At 35.4% G+C, this 19644-nt stretch overlaps 1 protein-coding gene across 1 annotated transcript in view; it reads left to right on the top strand.

Annotated features, from left to right (window-relative positions):
• Window positions 1-19644, top strand: part of XPR1 (xenotropic and polytropic retrovirus receptor 1) — a 245606-nt gene that overhangs the window by 214647 nt on the left and 11315 nt on the right. The window contains exons 12-13 of the mRNA XM_031012573.3: window positions 14308-14474; window positions 18354-18493. Of these exons, the coding sequence (XP_030868433.1) occupies window positions 14308-14474; window positions 18354-18493 (307 nt within the window). The remainder of the gene's footprint in view (window positions 1-14307; window positions 14475-18353; window positions 18494-19644) is intronic.

Below are 19644 nucleotides of genomic sequence, written 5' to 3'. Positions count from 1 at the left end.
AATGCATTATCTTGGGTTTTACCTTCAGTCTAATTGAGTGGGATTAGGGCGATCCAAAATTTGCATTTTTACCATGTCTTCTGCTAAAGGTGATTCACTGAGGACACATTAAGTGCATGCAAACAACAGATGTTGTAAACAGATGTGGTGTTGAGCAAATATAGAGACAAGTAAAAGTAGATTTGAATACTACTTCCTCCTACTGAACTATTTGTAAGATCTTAGCAGTCAAGTGATGAATGGTACATAGGCAATAAAGCATACTGGGTGAGAGTGTGGGCTTTGGATCAATGAATCTTGGGCATGTTGCCTGATGATAATGGTACTCACTTCATAAGGAGGTTTTAAGGACATATGTGTAAGTTTTCATAGAGAGGAATGAGAAAGCAGAGCAGAGACAGTCAAGTGTTAGTTATACTTCAGTGGAGGTCTCAATACAGGTACATGCGTGCGCACACCCACAAAGCACATCAAGAAAGGGGACCCAGGAGTTCCCCACCAACAAAAAGATTTTGTTTCTCCCATCAGCTTTTATTCTGCTGAAAGTCATTAGAGACTATTGAAATTTTTTATTTTTAATTATATCTCAAAGTGGATTGATACTGCAGTTGGTGAAGTAGATTCCACAGTAAATATGTGAGTAGGTGTTTCAGAAGTACTGACTTTGATTTTTTGGTAGCATTTGAGATAATACAGGTTTTACTCTACTTCTAAAAATATTTTATTTAAAAGAAAAATTAAATGAAGGTTTATATAAAAAGGCATCACAGTTTTGGACTGTTTTACTCTGATATTTAGAATTGTTTCAGATGGATTTTTTAGATCTGATATGTTTTACTGGTGTAGAATATTGGCAGGCTGTGTGAAGAAAACGTGGAAGAGATTTTGGCTTTCCTTCTCTCTGTGCCTATCTCCTATTATATTTCTTCTCACTCCCTTTTTAGGTTTGTTAACTAACCATAATATGGAATACATATTGTTATTTCTCACATTTCTAGAATACATCTTTGTGATCTGCATTTATTTTATATTCAATTCTGATTACTATATTCTGTATTATAGCTGCTTAAAGATGTACTCCAATCTTACTTCCATTTTTAAATGACTGTAATTTTAGCTTATGTTTATCACTTTTTTCAGTTCAATTAAGAAAAAAGTTTCTGCCCATATGTATGTACTACCTGAAGCTTTCATAAAATGAGCACTTGAGACACTGTGTAAAATGTATAGAATCCTGGCCAGGCATGGTAACTGACACCTGTAATCTCAGCATTTTGGGATGCCAAGTTGGGAGGATCACTTAAGGCCTGGAGTTCGAGACTAGCTTGGGCAACATAGTGAGACCTCATCTCTAAAAAAGAATTATTTTTTAATTAGGCAAGTGTGGTGGTACACACCTGTATTTCTAGCTACTTGGGAGGCTGAGGCAGGAGGATCACTTGAGCCCAGGAGTTCAAAGTTACAGTGAGTTATTATTGTACCAATGTACTCCTACCTGGGCAACAGATTGAGACCCTGTGTCTTTAAAAAAAAAAAAAAGGATTATAGTATCCTTATATTTCTTTTAAAGTGGTTATAGTTGTTAGCATTTCATTTAGTTAAATAAGTGAAATTGTGTCTTTTCCAGGAGAGAAGGCAGAAACACATAGTTTATCTGCTCCAGAATTGTTATTTGGTTATAGAACAAAAGGAGTGGGGAAAAGCAGAAATAGATATTTTTTAATGTAAAAACACCAAACTTCTATTTAACTCATGAATTAAAGAGGAAACCAGCCAGTTGTCACTACTGGTTCAAAGGAGAGGCAATATATTTTCCACATGATGGTTAGTTAACAAACCTTTACGGTGGAGTAAAGGAATGCTGATATCCATTTACAAATGTACACAAAATTTGCTTTTTCTACTGGGGGTGGGGTGTGGTGGAGGAGTAGAGGGTAAGATGGAATCTGTTGGACCTCCGTCAGACAGAATTTATTTGTGTGCCTATAGACAGAATTATTTGCATTTATCCACAATTTATACAGAATTATAACTCCAAGACCAGAAAAGGCACAAACTCCATAGAAACATAACCTAGAAAGGTATGGTGTAAACAATGCATAATTTTCCATTTTAGTGCATAGTAGTTATTTTTGCTTATTCCAAAGTCTTAACTTTTCCTTACAGCAATAACCTACTACAAGAATGTTTCCAAGGCCATTGATCAAATGTGTCACAGAAAGGGATTTTTAAAAGTAAGCCTAGACACACATACATAAGAAAGATATTGGAAGAGGTTCTGATGATCTGATCTGGGAAGGGGTATCTGATACAGCAGAAGAAAAGTTGCTAAACTCTGTCAAGAAAGGAAGTCCTAAATGGTGTCATTGATGCTTTTATACTCACTGAAGAGGTAACTTTGTTATTGAGGAGCCAGTAAATAAGGATCTATATGGATAATAAATTGAATATAAATAGTTTAATAATCAAATTACTTTCTTGATTACATCGGTCACATCCAGTTTTATTCAACAAACATTTACAAAACATCTTCAATGTATCAGGCACTACTAGATGCTAGGCATACATAGATGAACAAAACATACCTTGCCTTTAAAACCTCCTCTTGGAGCTCACAGTTTGGTAAGGGAAATAGACTAATTACAATAGAACATGGAAGTGCAATAATACTATATTATCAGTGTTGTATAGGGTATAAGGTGGTTTCAAAGAGGAAGTGGTTAACTCAGTGAAGGTTTTGAGGAACAGTCAAGTTTTGTGTTTTTTTTTTAATTAAACATTTTGTTTTGAGATAATTGTAGAATCACATGCATGGCAAGAAGTAATGCAGAGAGATCCCATATACCCTTTGCATAGTTTCCCCAGTGGTAACACTTTACAAACATAGTACAATATCACAGCCAGAATACTGACATTCATACAGTCAAGATACAGAACATTTCCATCACCACAAGGATCCCTCCTGTTGCCTTTTTTGCACAGTATTCCCCCGACCCTATCCATACCTTCACTTTCTGCAGTTTTACTTACCGGTGGTCAACCACAGTCTGAAAACTTTATGCTATTTTGAGAGAGAAAGAGACCACAGTCACATAACTTTTATGGTTTTCGTTTTGTTTTTTGAGACAGGGTCTCACTCTGTCACCCAGGCAGGAGTGCAATGGTGTAATCTCAGCTCACTGCAGCCTTGACCTCTTGGGCTCATGCAGCCCTCTCACCTCAGCCTCCTGAGTAGCTAGGACTACAGGTGTGCGCCACCACACTGGTTTAATTTTGTTTATTTTTTGTAAAGGTGAGGTCTCCAACTCCTGGACTGAAGCAATCCTCTCACCTCGGCCTCCCAAAATGTTGGGATTACAGGCGTGAGCCACCACGTCCAGCCTTCCACATAACTTATTACAGTATATTATGATTGTTCTACTTTATTATTATTGCTAGTCTCTTGCTGTGCTTAATTTATAGATTAAACTTTATCATAGCAGTACTATCCATGGTTTCAGGCACCAACTGGGGGTTTTGGAATGTATCCCCCACAGATTGCAATGGTGCAATCTCAGCTTACTGCAACCTCCACCCGTTGGGTTCAAGCAATTCTCATGCCTCAGCCTCCCAAGTAGCTGGAATTACAGGCGCACACCAAGCCCAGTTAATTTTTGTATTTTTAGGAGAGACGGGTTTTCGCCATGTTAGCCAAGCTGGTCTTGAACTCCTGACCTCAAGTTTTCCACCCGCCTCGGCCTCCCAAATTACTGGGATTATAGGCATGAGCCACTGCGCCTGGCTTCTTTTCATTTTTTAAATTCAACCTATTTTCTTTCTTGTTCAGGTTAGGAAATTTCTATTCTATCTTTCAGTTGCCAGTTCTTTCCTCTGTCCCTTCTATTATTCTGTTAACAGTGAGTTTTATTTCAGTTATTGTATTTTTGGCTTCTAATATTTCTATTTGGTTCTTCTTTGTGTTTCCTGTATCTTTGGTGAGACTGTTTCTTTGCTAAGGCATTTTTATCATAACTGCTGTGAGATCTTTGTCCAGTAATTCCAACATCTCTATCATCTCAGTTTTGACATCTTTGATTGTCTTTTCATTAAGTTTGAGATCTTCCTTGTTCTTCGTATGACTAGTGATTTTTTTAATTGAAAACTGGACAGTTTGGGTATTTTGTTATTAGACTATAGACACACACACACACACACACACACACACACACACACACACACACACACACACACACACCCCTACCTCTTAATTATCCTTTGGATTGAGAACATTTCCTGCTTTTGCATGGTATTGCTAGCTGCTAACTGAGAGCTTTGGCAGCCTTACCTTCTGTGGCACAAATAGTGCATTCATGTGGTTTTTTGTTTTTTTTTTGTATTTTGTTGTATTTTGTTCGTTTTTCTTGAAATCAGTGGGAATTATCTGTGGTGATATTACACACAATTTTTTTAATGTCTCATAAGTGTAATACAGTTAAAACAGCTATAGGAATCATTAGGCATGCAGAAAGCAGCAACTTTTAAGCATCATTGTGACACTCATTGAATTAAAAGCAGCTGTGTTTTGTTGTAAAGAAAAAAATGATATCTACAAAATGTTAGAACAATGCCGTTAAAGGCTGTATCTAAAAGGCAAGGAAAGTTTAATAGGGGGTTTTGCTTTATCTATTTTTAGCTCTCAGGAACTTATCCTCATATAAGTCTGTTGCTTAACTTTTTCACATTCAACTTATTAACAAAAGACCATGAGATTGGCAGAGGAAGCAAAAGGAAAGCTTTATTTCCTGTAAAGGATTACAATCTGCAGGTCAGGAAACTAAGCTTCCAGCCAAAACCAAATACATAGGCTTCAGTTACAAAGGGGAGAGGTTGGAATTTATCCCCAGTGGGGTTAGCTCCGCATACATATTTAGCAGGTTATAGGAGAATTTATGAATATTTATGAGGGAAACCAAACGTGTGGTGAGTAAACATATATGTTACATATGTCCCATGTTCACTTTGGAGTAGGCAGTTAACATTAAAGTGAAGTGAAATTCGGCTCTTTGTGTCAAAAGGTGAAACACAGAGCAGAGCACAGAGGCATCTTGTGCTCAGTCTCTGTGGACCAGCCAGAACGAGTCTGTGATCAGCAGTCATTTATCAAAAAGGAATGCTTTGTAAGGCTAGTCACCTATCGTGGCAAAAGCACGATAAGGGAGGGGAGTTTGGCCACAGTGTCAGATGGTCTGTTGAGGTTGGGGAAGAAATCTTGCACACATTGTTTTTAGGGACTGGTTTCTGTTTAATTATAGGAAAGAAAGTCTTGGCGGCTGATAATGAGATAAGGGAATGTTGAGGTGTGACTGACCTCCTGCCTTTGTCAAAGCCTTAGAATCTGGTTTTAAAGTTTTCTGTTTACCACAGCTGTCCATTTCATTTTGCCTGGAGGGCCTAGGAGCTACAAACTTAATAGGTGTTTTCAGGGACACATTATATGTGTAGGCTGCCCAGAGACTATGTTGCCTTTCCCAAGTATTTGTTGGAAGGTAAAGCATTGTGCAGAAAATACAAAAATGAGTGAAACATAGCCTCAATTCAGTTTGGCAAATATTGATTAAGCCCCTACTATGTCCAGCATGGTACATGGGCCCTGGAAAAATGCTGATGTGAGATCTTTCTGTGAAAGACGTTACAATTTAATGGAAAAGACAAATATATATTCAATTTGCTCTACTCTAAAGTTAAATTCTTTTCACAATGCTAGATAGAATACAATATTACAGGAAAGAAAAAAATTGTGTATATACAGAATGAAAGACAGTATAAGCACAAGCAAAATGTTTTGTGAAAAGAATGTCATAGGAAGGAGAGATTAACTTTTTTCTAAACTTTAATGTATTTTGTCCTTTGTTAACATATTATTAAATTTTTTATCTCAAAAATGTTAACTTGAAAAGGGGTTTTTACAGCTGGGCACAGTGGCTCACACCTGTAATCCCAGCACTTTGGGAGGCCCAGGAGGGCAGATTATGAGGTCAGGAGATCGAGACCAGCCTGGCCAACATGGTGAAACCTCGTCTCTACTAAAAATACAAAAATTAGCCGGGTGTGGTGGTGTGTGCCTGTAGTCCCAGCTATTTGGGAGGCTGAGGCAGAAGAATCACTTAACCCAGGAGGTAGAGGTTGCAATGAGCCGAGATCATGCCACTGCTCTCCAGCCTGGCGACAGAGCGAGACTGTGTCTCAAAAAAAAAAAAAAAAAAAAAAAAGCGGGGAAGTGGGGGACGGTTTTACTATAACTTTCATTGCTTTTCTCAGCTCCTAACTCAGCCTTTTCCTCTTTATTCTTACAGACCACCGTGTCTCCTACTAGCTTAAGAAAACTGAGGCTATCAGGAATCATTTTCCTTCAGCTACCTTCTCCCTACATACTTATTTAATCTAAACTCCTTCTCACTGTATTTTCCCCAGTCTAAAGTAACAAGGTGTCCTTCCTCCTGTGCACTGCTCTCATTTCCCCTTGTCCCAGGATCTAGCTCTGGCAGTTGTCCCTTGTTTTTCCGAAATCTTCAAACTGTTTGTCATTACTGGCTCCTTCCTTCTAGCCTATGTACATGCTTAAGAGTCCCCTACTCTAAAAAGATTTCCCTTACCTCATTAAGCCATCTGGTCTAGTCTTTTTTCCTTTTCTCTATCCTACATCTCAAAACAGTAATCTATCTATTCTTATTCTTACTGTCTCCATTCCTATAACCACAATAACTCTATAGTAATTAACACGTATTTAGAAACCTTGAAATGTAAACAAACATATAATTAGAATTTAAATTTTTTAAGAGATAAGGAGAAGCTCTAACATTTCAGAGAGTTCTCATCTCTTTGAGTCTTTGGTATTAAAAAAAAAAAACTGGAAATAAACTCAACCAAGTGTAGTCAAACAGTGTGATTCCCCTTATAGATGGAAGACTTATTTCTCATTGTAGCCTGTCCTTTTCATAGAAAGAGCTTCTAAATTATTTTGATGGTTGCAACCACTGTCTGTGTGACTCCCCAGTCTGTATCTGAAGCTTTTTAGTTTTTTCCAGTTGTTTCCTGGGCTTCCTCCACCTCGATGTTTCATAAGTACCTTAAAGTCAACACGTCAAAAAATAAACTCATTTTTTTTCCTAAGCACGCTTCAAGCCCCATGTTCTCTAACCTAGTTTATGGCACCGTGCCACTCACCCAGGTTAAAAACTAGGAGTTATTTTTGACTGTATCCTTTATCTCACCTTCAAAATTTACCAAGTCCTGCCAATTTTAGTTCCCAAGTATTTCTTAATTTTTGCCTTACCTCTCTGTTCCTTAAACTTATACTCAATTCTAGTCCTCATTGTTTCTCACTGGGCTGTTGCCACAGCCATATTAATACACTGCTTTCAATCTTTACACCTCAAACTCATCTCCCCAAAGATACCTAGAACCGCACTGTTGCATAATTTAACTACCAGCTACATCAGTCTGTCGAGCATTTGAAGTGTGCCTAATCTAAATCGAAATGGGCCGTAAGTATAACATACAAACTGGATCTTGAAGACTTAGTTTGAAACAAAAAACTATGAAGGATATCAATTTTATTTTGACTATATATTAAATATAAAAGTGATAACATTTTAGGTATAGATTACATAAAATATATTATTAATTTTACCTGTTTCCACCTTTTTGAATATGGTTACTAGAAATTTTAGTATTACATATACTCTTTCTCCACCTTCACATGAAAATGTAGCTGGTTCCTTGTCAGTACTCAAGTCCCAACTTAAGAAACCTTCTCTGCCTGAACGCTGTTTCTGCCTGAATACTGTCTGAAGGAATTTTGTCATATCATCCTGTTCTGTTTTCTTCATGGTATTTTTCACTGTGTGAAATCATCTTCTTTACTTATATATCTGATCATTGTCTACCCCTATGAAATAGGAGGCTTTACTGAGGCAGGAAATTTGTCTGACCATTAGTAAATAAGATTCACTGTTGTGTACCTGGTACCTAGAATAATATCTGGCATGTGCAGGTACTCTTTATTGAATGAATGGTTTCTATTCTGCTTGAAATGGTTCTCTCTGCCCCATAAACTTGTTTAACTCAAGTCCTTTCATGGTTCAGCTCAAGTAGTACCTCCTTCAGGAAGATTTTCCTGGCTATTTCCTCTCCTGGCTTATTGATTCCTTTTCTATGCACAGTTCCAGAACTGTACCTATACATTGTGTTTTTGACTAAATTCTCTCTCCTCTTTTAGACTTAGCCCTTAGTAGTTCTTCAGTATATTCTCATTCCCTAGAATGTACCTAGTTAGGTTATCCAGTAGACATTCAGTATTTGTTTGCTGAATATACAAGCAAGCAGATGTTTTTTTGGAGTTAGTCTTTAGTATTATAGTTATACAATAAATAATGCAGGTTATAGTATATACTCACTAGTAAACAGTTCTTGAATTAGTAAAGGAATTCCTATGTACTATTTTTATTATAAAAACAATATAGTGGCCGGGTGTGGTGGCTCACACCTGTAATCCCAGCACTTTGATAGGCCGAGGCAGGCAGATCACCTGAGGTTGGGAGTTTGAGACCAGCCTGGCCAACATGGAGAAACCCTGTCTCTACTAAAAATACAAAATTAGCCGGGCGTGGTGGCGCATGCCTGCAGTTCCGGCTACTCAGGAAGCTGAGGCAGGAGAATCGCTTGAACCAGGAGGGGGAGGTTGCGGTGAGCCTAGATTGCACCATTGCACTCCAGTGTGGGCAACAAGAGTGAAACTCCATCTCAAAACAAAAACAAACAAAAAAATCGCAAAATTAAAGTCTTACTTAAATCATTTGTATCACCACCCTAATAACAATTATTTTCCTCAGCCCACTTTCTTCCTTAATCTTACTTCCCTCATCTGAGATAACCACTTCTGTTTTTTTCCCATAAACATAATTTTATATACAGTATGAAATAAGCAATAATATGTGTAATAACTTTTAAATTCTATTTTCCCACACTATGTTAGAAATTTTGTAATGTTACTTCATGGTTTTATGAAACTACTTTTTTCGTTTTAAAGTTGAGATGGACTTAGAGAAGCAATGCTGTCTAGTACAAAATGTTCCTTAGATGAGGATTCCTCATTCTGGTTCCCCCATTTAGCCTTAGGCCCTATGAGTTCCTTTTTTGTCTCAATCATTTTAAGAGTGTGAATTTTCTATAACCACAAAGCTTGGAAGAGGCAGTCTGTATTCAAACCCAGGTCTCCTAACTTTAAATCTAGTTATCTTTCCATTTATTAACTATCTCCCTCAACTTCAGTTTCCTTAACTATAAAATGGGAATAATAATGTCTGTCTTGTCTGCCCTAAGGATAAAGATGATAATCACCTGAGGGATTAATATATGTGATCTCACATGTAACTAAAACACACTAAAGATCAGGGGAATATCTATATTTGTTCATTTTTTGGAGAACAATATTAATCTCACAATTCAAAGGTTTGATTTTTCTTTTTTTTGGTAATAGAAATAGATCCAGGATTTGCTAGATCCTAAACTCAGTCATAATTCAGTTTACCTTTATAGGTTTGGGCTTTGAAAACTAGGTCCAGTCTGTTGTGTTTTCTTATTTTATTTCAAACTAGTAAATTATTACCAGAAGAGAAAGGTTTTAGGTGAAAAGAAAACCATTCCATTTCTCTCTTCACGTGGTGCTACATTTTTCATTTTTGAAATATCCACCCTGAAACATGATTCAAGTTGATTTCCATATGTAATTTTTCTGATTTCTCTCTTTAATACTTTTCCTTCTCTCTTTTTAAAAAATCATTCCCACATTGTCCCTTTAGTATTTTAGTCCTTTTCCTTTTTTAATCATTCACACAATGGCTATGGGTACAAAACTGTAAGAAATTTATTTTTATTTTTATTTGTTTTAAATTCATGGATACCATTGCCATAAATATGTCCAATATGAATTATGCTTCGAATGTGGCAGGCGTATAATGGATAGAAGCTTAGAGTAGAATAGCAATGACTTGATTTTCTGTGATTCTGAATATCACTAAAGTGTGCTACCAGGGTTAGCCAAGAGAGAATAAGATGTAATTGCTTGCCTAAAGTGATAATATCTTTCCAGGACATCTCCTGAATACCAATGAAGGCAGATGATTTCAGGGAGAGAGGCATTCTTCACTTGAGAGATGGGAAAGATCAAATAATGGTAGTAATTAAAATGAGACCAAAATGTAGCATTTGTAGACCAAGTGTATGCTAATCATTGTTTGAAGAAGTTCATCAGATAAAACATTACTTACTCTGAAATATTCTGTAAGAATATTTATTTAAAAGGCAGTAAGTCCTCATGTATGTTTCATAGAAATTGCATAGAAATGATATGGACTTCTAATATAAAAAATAAAAGCGTGATTCAGAAAAGAAAGATACTTTTAAATGGTTTTTAATCAAAATTGTCTTAATCAAAATTTTAAACTTGTGAATAAATACATTCAAAAATGTTGTTTGGAAAACGAAAAGACAAGCCACACATTAACAGAAAATATTTGCAGGAAACCTATCAGAAGGAGAACTGGAATACAGAATAAATTTTAAAATTTCAGACAATGCAATAATAATAAGACAAGAAATTCCCCCTCAAAATTTTTGGCCAAATATTTTACCAAATCCATCACCAGAAAAGATACACATATGACAATTGAACACATAAAAAGATGCCTGACATCACTAGTCATCAGGAGTAAAGATTAATATCACAACTAGATACTACAAAATGTCTATTAGAGTAGCTAAATTTTTTTTAATGACAGTATCAAATACTGTTGAAGAGGAGGAACTAAATTTCTCTTACATTGCTGGTGAAAATGCAAAATGGTACAATAACTCTTTAAAACAGTTTGAAAGATTTTCATAAAGTTAAACATCCACTTACCATACAACCCAACAGTCTCACTCCTATCCAAGGGAAATGAAAACATATTACATAAAGTCTTATGTATGAATATTTGTAAAGTGACTTTTTTGGAATTGTCAAAAACTGAAAACAGTCTGTATGTTCATCAGCAAGTAAATGGATAAACAATTTGTATACATGCTTACAAAGTAATACTATTTAGCAAGAAAAAGAAATAAGCCACTGATACATGCAACAACATGGATGAATCTTTAATATATTAAGTGAAAACAACCAAACTCAAAATGCTGTATACTAAGTGTTCCATTTTATGTGACTGTCTCAAAAAGGCAAAACTACCGGAAGAGAACACAGACTGGTGGTTGTCCGTGGGGCTACAATGGAGTGTATGGGAATTCTTTGGAGTTATGGAGATGGTCTGTATCTTGATTGTAGTGATGGGTACATGACTCTGCGTTTGTCAAAATGAGCAGGATGTGACTAAAAAAAAAAAAAAGAAATAACATGGGCTTGCAAAAGAGAAACACCAGATCCATTGTACCACTGTAAGAATTACACTCTAAGGATAAGACTTACATTTAAAATCTAGGAGAAATACCAGAAAATTAGCACATTGCTTTTAGTTTCATTATTAATTCCTTTTTCATGTAACATTTTTACTCCTCTCCACAATCTCCTTTTATGTAATAATTTACACTTGATTATTTCTTCAGTAATTAGTAAAGAAAGAAAGAAAATCAGCTTTCTGTAATAAGACTCCATATCACTTATACTCACTTGAGAAATACTCATTTTGTTATCTCCTACTGAATGTATCTATTACTCTATTCTCATGTCCTTTTACTAGCAGACAAAACGATAGCTTATTATTAGGAAAATTAAATGAGACAATATTTGTAAAATACCTGGCACATACCTCACATTCAGTTTTTTTAAGTGTTGTAAATATAAATAAGTTAAGTTCCTTGTCTTTTTATCTCTGTGTTGATCTTGTTTTGAAAATATGAGGAGTGAATTTTACTAAGTTGCCAAATTTGCTTTATTCTTTGTGAACCTTAGTAGATGAATTGTAGTATCTTTTTTAATGTAGCCATGATGTGAATTATTGAATGACACTTCTCAGCTAGACCCTATATCTGCACATAGAATGAAATAAATACATGTCAGAACACACGAACTATACCTAGATAATAAGTAAATAATTTTTTAGGCATTTTAAGTTGATAATTTATGACATAATGTTGTAGTATAAATATTCAGCTCAATTTGTTTTTAATGAAGAAAAATTTTTGTGGAAATAGTTTAAATGTGAAAATGTGATTATATCAAAGCTGGGCTATTCATGAGAATCACATGTGGACCATTGAAAGAAATACCAATTTCTTTCCCTACCACTGCCTTTCAAAGAGAAGCAGCTAAACAGTGATGTGCTAGTATATGTTCAACAAACCAGCTCTTGGGTGGAAGTGGGGATAAGGAGCATTGATTCCTAGTGTTTGCTGATTTCCACGGTGTAAATACTTCCACTATAGCCAATTTCAAGCTACTAAGATGATAACACTGAATGTGGAGTGAGGAAAAGATGTACAGTAGCACAGCATTATACAGTATTTCCATCATGCAAGTACAATAAATACATCCAACCTCGAGAATAAAAGCAAGAATTAATAAAATAATTAAAAAGTAATGAATTTTGAGTATGTGTTCTTTGTTTTAATATAGCTATTTATAAAGTTACATAAGTTAATTTTTAATAATGACTGAGTTTGACAACCAGCTTCCAGAGTTTCTGAAAATTTAACAGTTGGCTCTCATGAGCTGATGAGAACTGATGTTCACACAACACTGAAGCTCCAAGGCAACTATTTTTTTTTTAACTAATTGATTGCAAGTAATTTGCCAACCAGTTGTTTTTCTAAAATACAGATCTGATCCTAAAGTCCACGAAGGCGTTCCACAGTCAGACCCAGATGAGTCTTTTTCAGCCTCATTTTAAATCATACCATTTCTCTCACATCTTCTATATGTCACCTACACTAGATGTAGATAACTTGTAGCTTCTCAAACACACCTGTACTTCCCCCCACCGTCTCATTATCTGCCTTCTCAGTATCTTCCTTCAGCCTTGAATGACCTCACCTTATCTGCCTGACTTTTGCAATACTGTTTATTTATCCTTCTAGAAATAACTCAAATGCTGCTTTCTCTTACTTCCTACTGTTGGAAACATTCCCATTTGCCTTGGTGCTCTCATAGCCCTTTGTTTATACTTCATTTTGAGCTCAAATTTATCAATTTATAATGAATGAATGTTTCACTCTCTAGATTATAAACTTCTAAGGGGTGCCTTTAAATCATACTGTACTTAACACATTAATATAACCTAAAAGTGGTTAATAAACACTTGCTTATTTTAACAGAAAAAAATTATGAACGATGCATGGTATATCCTTCGCTTTCTATATCTTTGAGAAACTGACCAAAATTTAAACTTTTTTGAATTAGATTTGTACGCCTTTTTTTCCTGGTGATGCAGAACCATATTAGTAGTTATATACCTATAGCACACCTAGAGACATTTCACAATGGACTCTAGAGCTTACCAAAGAAGAATTTCATTAGATAGTATATGAAGCAGAAATGATTAAATTGTATAACTATATTTGTGAATCATTATTCTCATTTAGTGTGCCTTATAAGTATTTTCAGCATAAAGCCAAAAGTTACTTTATAGTGTTCCCAGCAAATTAGGCCTTTGTATCAATAAACACCCTCTAAGAAAAGCTAAAATATCATACTTTGCTTTGTGACTTGAGAGAAATTTGCTTTCATACATATCCTTAAGGGTAAAATCCTTATCACTCTGTTGTTTTCGGGCATTTTATCTAGACTTAGAATTATCTGGTTGCCATCATGATAAGTATGGACAACATCTAAGTGTATGAAGGAAATGTTCTAAAGTAAAAACAATCCGAGAATTTCTTGAAGCAAATGCACATTCCTTGTTAGTAGTGTTTCAGGAATCTTTTTCATATTTTGCACTAGGCTGCCACCTGATGGCAAAAGTTAAAATTGCATCTTTTGTAACATTCGACGCCTTCATTGCAATTATACAGATTTTTATGTATTCAGCATAGAGCCTCCAAAACTTGTATACATTTGTGTAAGTGTTATGTATTCAATAAATGTTTGATGATTGCTTTGGACCTCAGGGAAATCATATTTATTATTTAACCTTTGTTAGACAGTGATCTTCCTACGATCTGTTTAAAGCTTTGCTTTCTTATGGAGCTATTTTAAGAATCTGTTTTAATTAGTGTTATTAATGAAAAATTTTACTTAAATGTAGTAATTTTATCTTTTCTGTTTCCCTCTTCTTTCTTCAGAACGAGGTCACTCGGACACTATGGTGTTCTTTTACCTGTGGATTGTCTTTTATATCATCAGTTCCTGCTATACCCTCATCTGGGATCTCAAGATGGACTGGGGTCTCTTCGATAAGAATGCTGGAGAGAACACTTTCCTCCGGGAAGAGATTGTATACCCCCAAAAAGTATGTATAAAGAGTGTTTGTTTAAAAGAACAAACTTAGGTATACCACTAGCTAATCCTGTTGCAGTACAGACCCAACCTCTAATTATATTAGTCTAATATAATTAGAAAAATAATTAACAAAAATACTAATTCATTCGGTCAGCAAAAATATATTAGATGTTTACTATATGCTAGGTACTATAGGAAATCAAAACAAAGTAAAATTCTCATTCTCAAGGAAAGCAGTAAACTATGTTCAGATAAGTAAACAAATTGCAATACAATGCGATAAAGACTGGAATAGAAGAATAAATAACTTACTGTAGTTTATGATTTGTTTTTGAACATGGAATGCCCTCAGTCTGAAACACTCTCTCTCGTCTGCTTTGTAAACACCTGTTCCTCCTCTTTAAAAGTCAGTTTAAGTGTTACTTTCTCCAAGAAGCCTTTCTTTATTTTTCCTAGCATAGTCAGCTATTCATCTTAATCTTTTTTTACCCTATATAAACTACCATTATAGCAGTTATCACATTGTATTATAATAATGTGCTTAGGTGTCCATATTCTTCACTTCCCAGCGTAATTCCTGGTATATAGTAGACTTAATGTTTCTGGGATGAATGAATAAATACTTGACTAAATGAAAAGTGTCATGAAAAGACAAAGGAGAAGGAGTGGCTGACTCTGCTTGATTGCATCAAGAAGACTTCTCCTTTCATTTATTTCATCTAATATTTGTTAAAATCAAGTGCCATTTCAATCAGAAAACATAGATAATTCTTCAGGAATAATTCTTTAGGAATTATTTTAGGATTTCTTCTATGTATTAATAAAAAGACAAGAGGGGCTGAATTAAGTCAAAAAATCAAAAATATCTATACTCAGATATTTTAGTAAAGGATAAATACCATGATTAGACCTTGGAAGAAATTAAACAATGAACTGGTAATCCTGAATGTGAATGTAAATTCTAATCCCAGCTCTTTCACTAACTGGCTATATAATTGTCTGCAACCAGACTATAGTGGATTCTTGTTTATGAGGTAAGTATGTTAAACTAGATTATCTCTTGGTCTTTTCCTAGTCTAAAATTCTGTGATGGAGAGGGAAGTGTAGATTAGGTCACTAACATTTTATACTCTATCAGCATGTCACTAGTACCTTAAAATTGTATTTGGGAAAGTGTATGGATGTGTAATATTCAATTGGTAAGTAGGGAAGGCCATTTTCAGGTGTGAGGAATGGTGAATTCAAAGAATGATATGTAGAGTAACTTCAGGTGAACAAATAAAGGGGAAAGGGGGACAGTTCTTGACAGTGATCTTTTTTACCTAAACCATAGCAATACCCCCAATGTGAAAAATTAGAATATATGACCAAGATATTAGACATATTTTTATAAATCTAATTTGAAAAGAAAATTAATAATCAGAGAGTAGATAGGAGCTCAGTTAAAAATGGCCCTTTTGTGCTCACCAAATATGTGTGTTTTATTTCTGTTTACATTGTTCTTGCCCTCTGAGAGCTATAAAACATTTGTTTCTTTTTTTTTTTTTTTTTTTTTTGAGACAGAGTCTTGCTCTGTCACCCAGGCTAGAGTGCAGTGGCACGATCTCGGCTCACTGCCAGCTCCACCTCCCAGGTTCACACCATTCTCCTACCTCAGCCTCCCAAGTAGCTAGGACTACAGGCGCCCGCCACCACGTCCGGTTAATTTTTTGTAGTTTTAGTAGAGACGGGGTTTCACCGTGTTAGCCAGGGTGGTCTCGATCTCCTGACCTCATGATCCGCCTGCCTTGGCCTCCCAAAACATTTGTTTCTTATTATGATAATTGCTTAGATAAATTGTTTGTATCTTTATATAAATGTTGATCCATTCCCGCTTTTAAATAGTTCTAACATAGTGATTTCTAGGTAATAAAATTAGTGAATATAATTTTTCACTCAGTTTCTTTGTTGTTACATATTTTCATGACTCTAAAAAAGAAAATAAATACTTTCCTACATTATAACTTGCAAACTTATAAGAAAGATGTTCTGCTGGATCACCACATTCCTTTAATTTTAAAAAATACTGGCCAGACGTGGTGGCTCACACCTGTAATCCCAGCACTTTGGGAAGCCAGGACAGAAGAATTGCTTGAGTTCCAGACCAGCCTAGGCATCATAGTGTGAGACACTGACTCTACTAAAATAAAATAAAATAAAATAAAATAAAATAAAATAAAAATAACTGGATGTGGTGGCACACGCCTGTAGCCCCAGCTACTCGGGATGCTGAAGCAGGAGGATCACTTGAGCCCAGGAGTTTAAGACTGCAGTGAGCTATGTTCATGCCACTGTACTCCAGCCTGGGCGATGGAGCAAGACCCTGTCTTAAAAAAAAAAACAAAAACAAAAAACTAAAACAAAAGGCAGATAGTTGGAATAAAATTCATCCAGCTTGAAAAGTGTGGAATCCAGTGGAGCTTCATTAAAAATTTAGAACACAGGTATATGAACCTTAAAATCAGTTCTTAGAGATTAACAGTTCTTAAAATCAGTTCTTAGGAATGCGTAATATTAAGCACCACATCCCAGGTCCAGGAACAATTTTCGTCATCTTTATATTCACACTTAACTTTTCTGTGTCTCTTGACCTCAAAGATAAGTGTATTCCTCCCGAACGACTTCCACATTTTTGGTGACATCAGTTTCCACATTGGTCAATGGTGAATAGCTTAAGACTGACTCTGAAAGGCACATGAAATTGCAGTTCTTCAGTTAAGCCTAATAATAAAGTGAATGTGGATTTACCCAAAAATTGCATTATCACTATATTGCAAGGAAGGAGAGGGAACAGTGAGCCATGTGAATGTGTTAAAATCCTCATAATAATCCTCATTAAATTTATCATAATCATCAGTCAGTGAATAATATCTAAAATTGAGTAATCAAGATATAACACTATACACATATTATTTTAATACATGGAGGCTAAGTAGAAGAAGTAGCTACAAATTTTGAAAATGTTCGGTCTCTAGGGATGGAAAGAAAAGGTGGCCAGGGGACTTTTTTTTTTTTTTTTAGAATAGCATTCTCACAATGACTAGTATTACTTTGTTTAAAAATTTTTTAAGTAAAATAAATATTATGGCTTAATACATAGTAGTTCCCCTTCCCAAAAATTTCACATTCTTTAAATACATATATTTAAAGAGCTGATTTCCTTGAGATTAATAATAAGTAAATCTATGAATTATATAGTTCTGCTCTATTGGCAATTTGTGTACTTAAGACTTTCGTGTAGCTAAAACTGGACGGGACTCCTAAATCCTGGGTGCTAGTACCTGCAAGTATTACTTGAGCACCGTCTTCCCCATGTAAAAATAGAACATTTCTTAAATTCAACCACGGTTGTGAAATCCAAGCTTAATTTCATTCACATCAAAAAGCAAGGCAAAACTTTCTTCAAATACAGGGTAAGGCAAATGGAGAATAAAAGTACAAATAACACAGTGAATAAATCTGCTAATCTTTTCTGATATTAGCTATTAAGTCTACTGTACCTGTTAGAATGTAATCTCAATCAATCAAGGATCTTAACCAGTTTATATTTCTGGGCCCTAGAAGAAAGCCTGGTATACAGTATGGCAGTGAAATATATTTGTTAATGATTACTCAAATTCAGTAATACTTCATACTGGATATTATACCATTTAAGAAAAAACTAAATTGGTAGAAATCATTCTAAAATATAATGTGTACTTCTCTGCAAAATAAAATACAACTTTCCTCTTGAATCTGTGCTTATTCGTAGGACATGTGTGAGTCTTGTTTGTAGAACATGTGCTCATTGGTATGCCTATTTATGAGAAACGTGATAGGAAACATACTCAATTTGTTTATTATTTCTCAGGCCTACTACTACTGTGCCATAATAGAGGATGTGATTCTGCGCTTTGCTTGGACTATCCAAATCTCGATTACCTCTACAACTTTGTTGCCTCATTCTGGGGACATCATTGCTACTGTCTTTGCCCCACTTGAGGTTTTCCGGTAAGCAAACTACTGAAAAGTTTATTAAAGATTCTTTTTAACCTAAAAGACACCCAGTACTTACAAATTAGAATTTATTATAACTTGTACTTGAAAACCTTTAATTTTCCAACTTTTCTCAAATTTCTCCTCAGCCTTAGAATTGGAAAACCATGTTGGCCAGGCTGATCTCGAACTCTTGACCTCAGTTGATCCACCCACCTCGGCCTCCCAAAGTGCTGGGATTACAGGCGTGAGCTACTGTGTCCGGCCCAGAGGTTAATTCTTACAAAGTTAAAATAACCATTGATGATGACTTAAAAGCTTCTTTAGAAGGGGGTTCCATTGAAAGGATAAGTGGAAATTGGGAGGTAAAATGGCTTAAAACAGAAATCAATCATTTTTTGCAATTTGGCAGTCTGGGTTATTCAGCCCGGCCTTCTCACTGAAAACAATAAAAACGCTAAGATAAAATGTGTTTAAATCTGGCCAGGTGCAGTGGCTCACTCCTGTAATCCCAACACTTTGGGAGGCCGAGGCTGGCGGATCACCTGAGGTCAGGAGTTCAAGACCAGCCTGGCCAACATGGTGAAACGCTGTCTCTACTAAAAATACAAAAATTAGCTGGGCATGGTGGTGGGCACCTGTAATCCCAGCTACTCGGGAGGCTGAGGCAGGAGAATCGCTTGAATCCAGGAGGCAGAGGTTGCAGTGAGCCAAGACTGCACCGTTGCACTCCAACCTGGGCAACAAGAGCAAAACTCCGTCTCAAAAAAAAAAGTGTTTAAATATTCTAAAAAAAAATCAGACAAGATAATCCAAAATCTAAATGAAAACAGGAGCCCCAAGATAAACAGAGCACTAACACTACCTTTGCACTATAGAAATTTGCCAAATCTGTAGATTTTGAAATTCACTTGTGACTGCCAATTAAAATTTGTATGCACCTAATAAAATGCCTTAAAATTTTGTAAAGCAAAAGCTGGCGTTGCTACAAGTAAATTTACAATTTCAGATTTTAACATATTTCCTTCAGTGATAGATAAATAAGGGGTCAGTTAATTAATTAAACCTGAATGACATATGTAGAGAACTGCATCCAACTACTAAATACATATTCTTTTAAATACGTGTAGAACATTTACCAAAATTAACCTTATACTGTGCCATAA

This window comes from Gorilla gorilla, chromosome 1, assembly GCF_029281585.2.
Source record: "Gorilla gorilla gorilla isolate KB3781 chromosome 1, NHGRI_mGorGor1-v2.1_pri, whole genome shotgun sequence".
In the NCBI taxonomy this organism is placed as follows: Eukaryota; Metazoa; Chordata; class Mammalia; order Primates; family Hominidae; genus Gorilla; species Gorilla gorilla.
The sequence above is the reverse complement of the archived record's forward strand: the minus strand, read 5'-3'. Positions and strand labels throughout refer to the sequence as shown.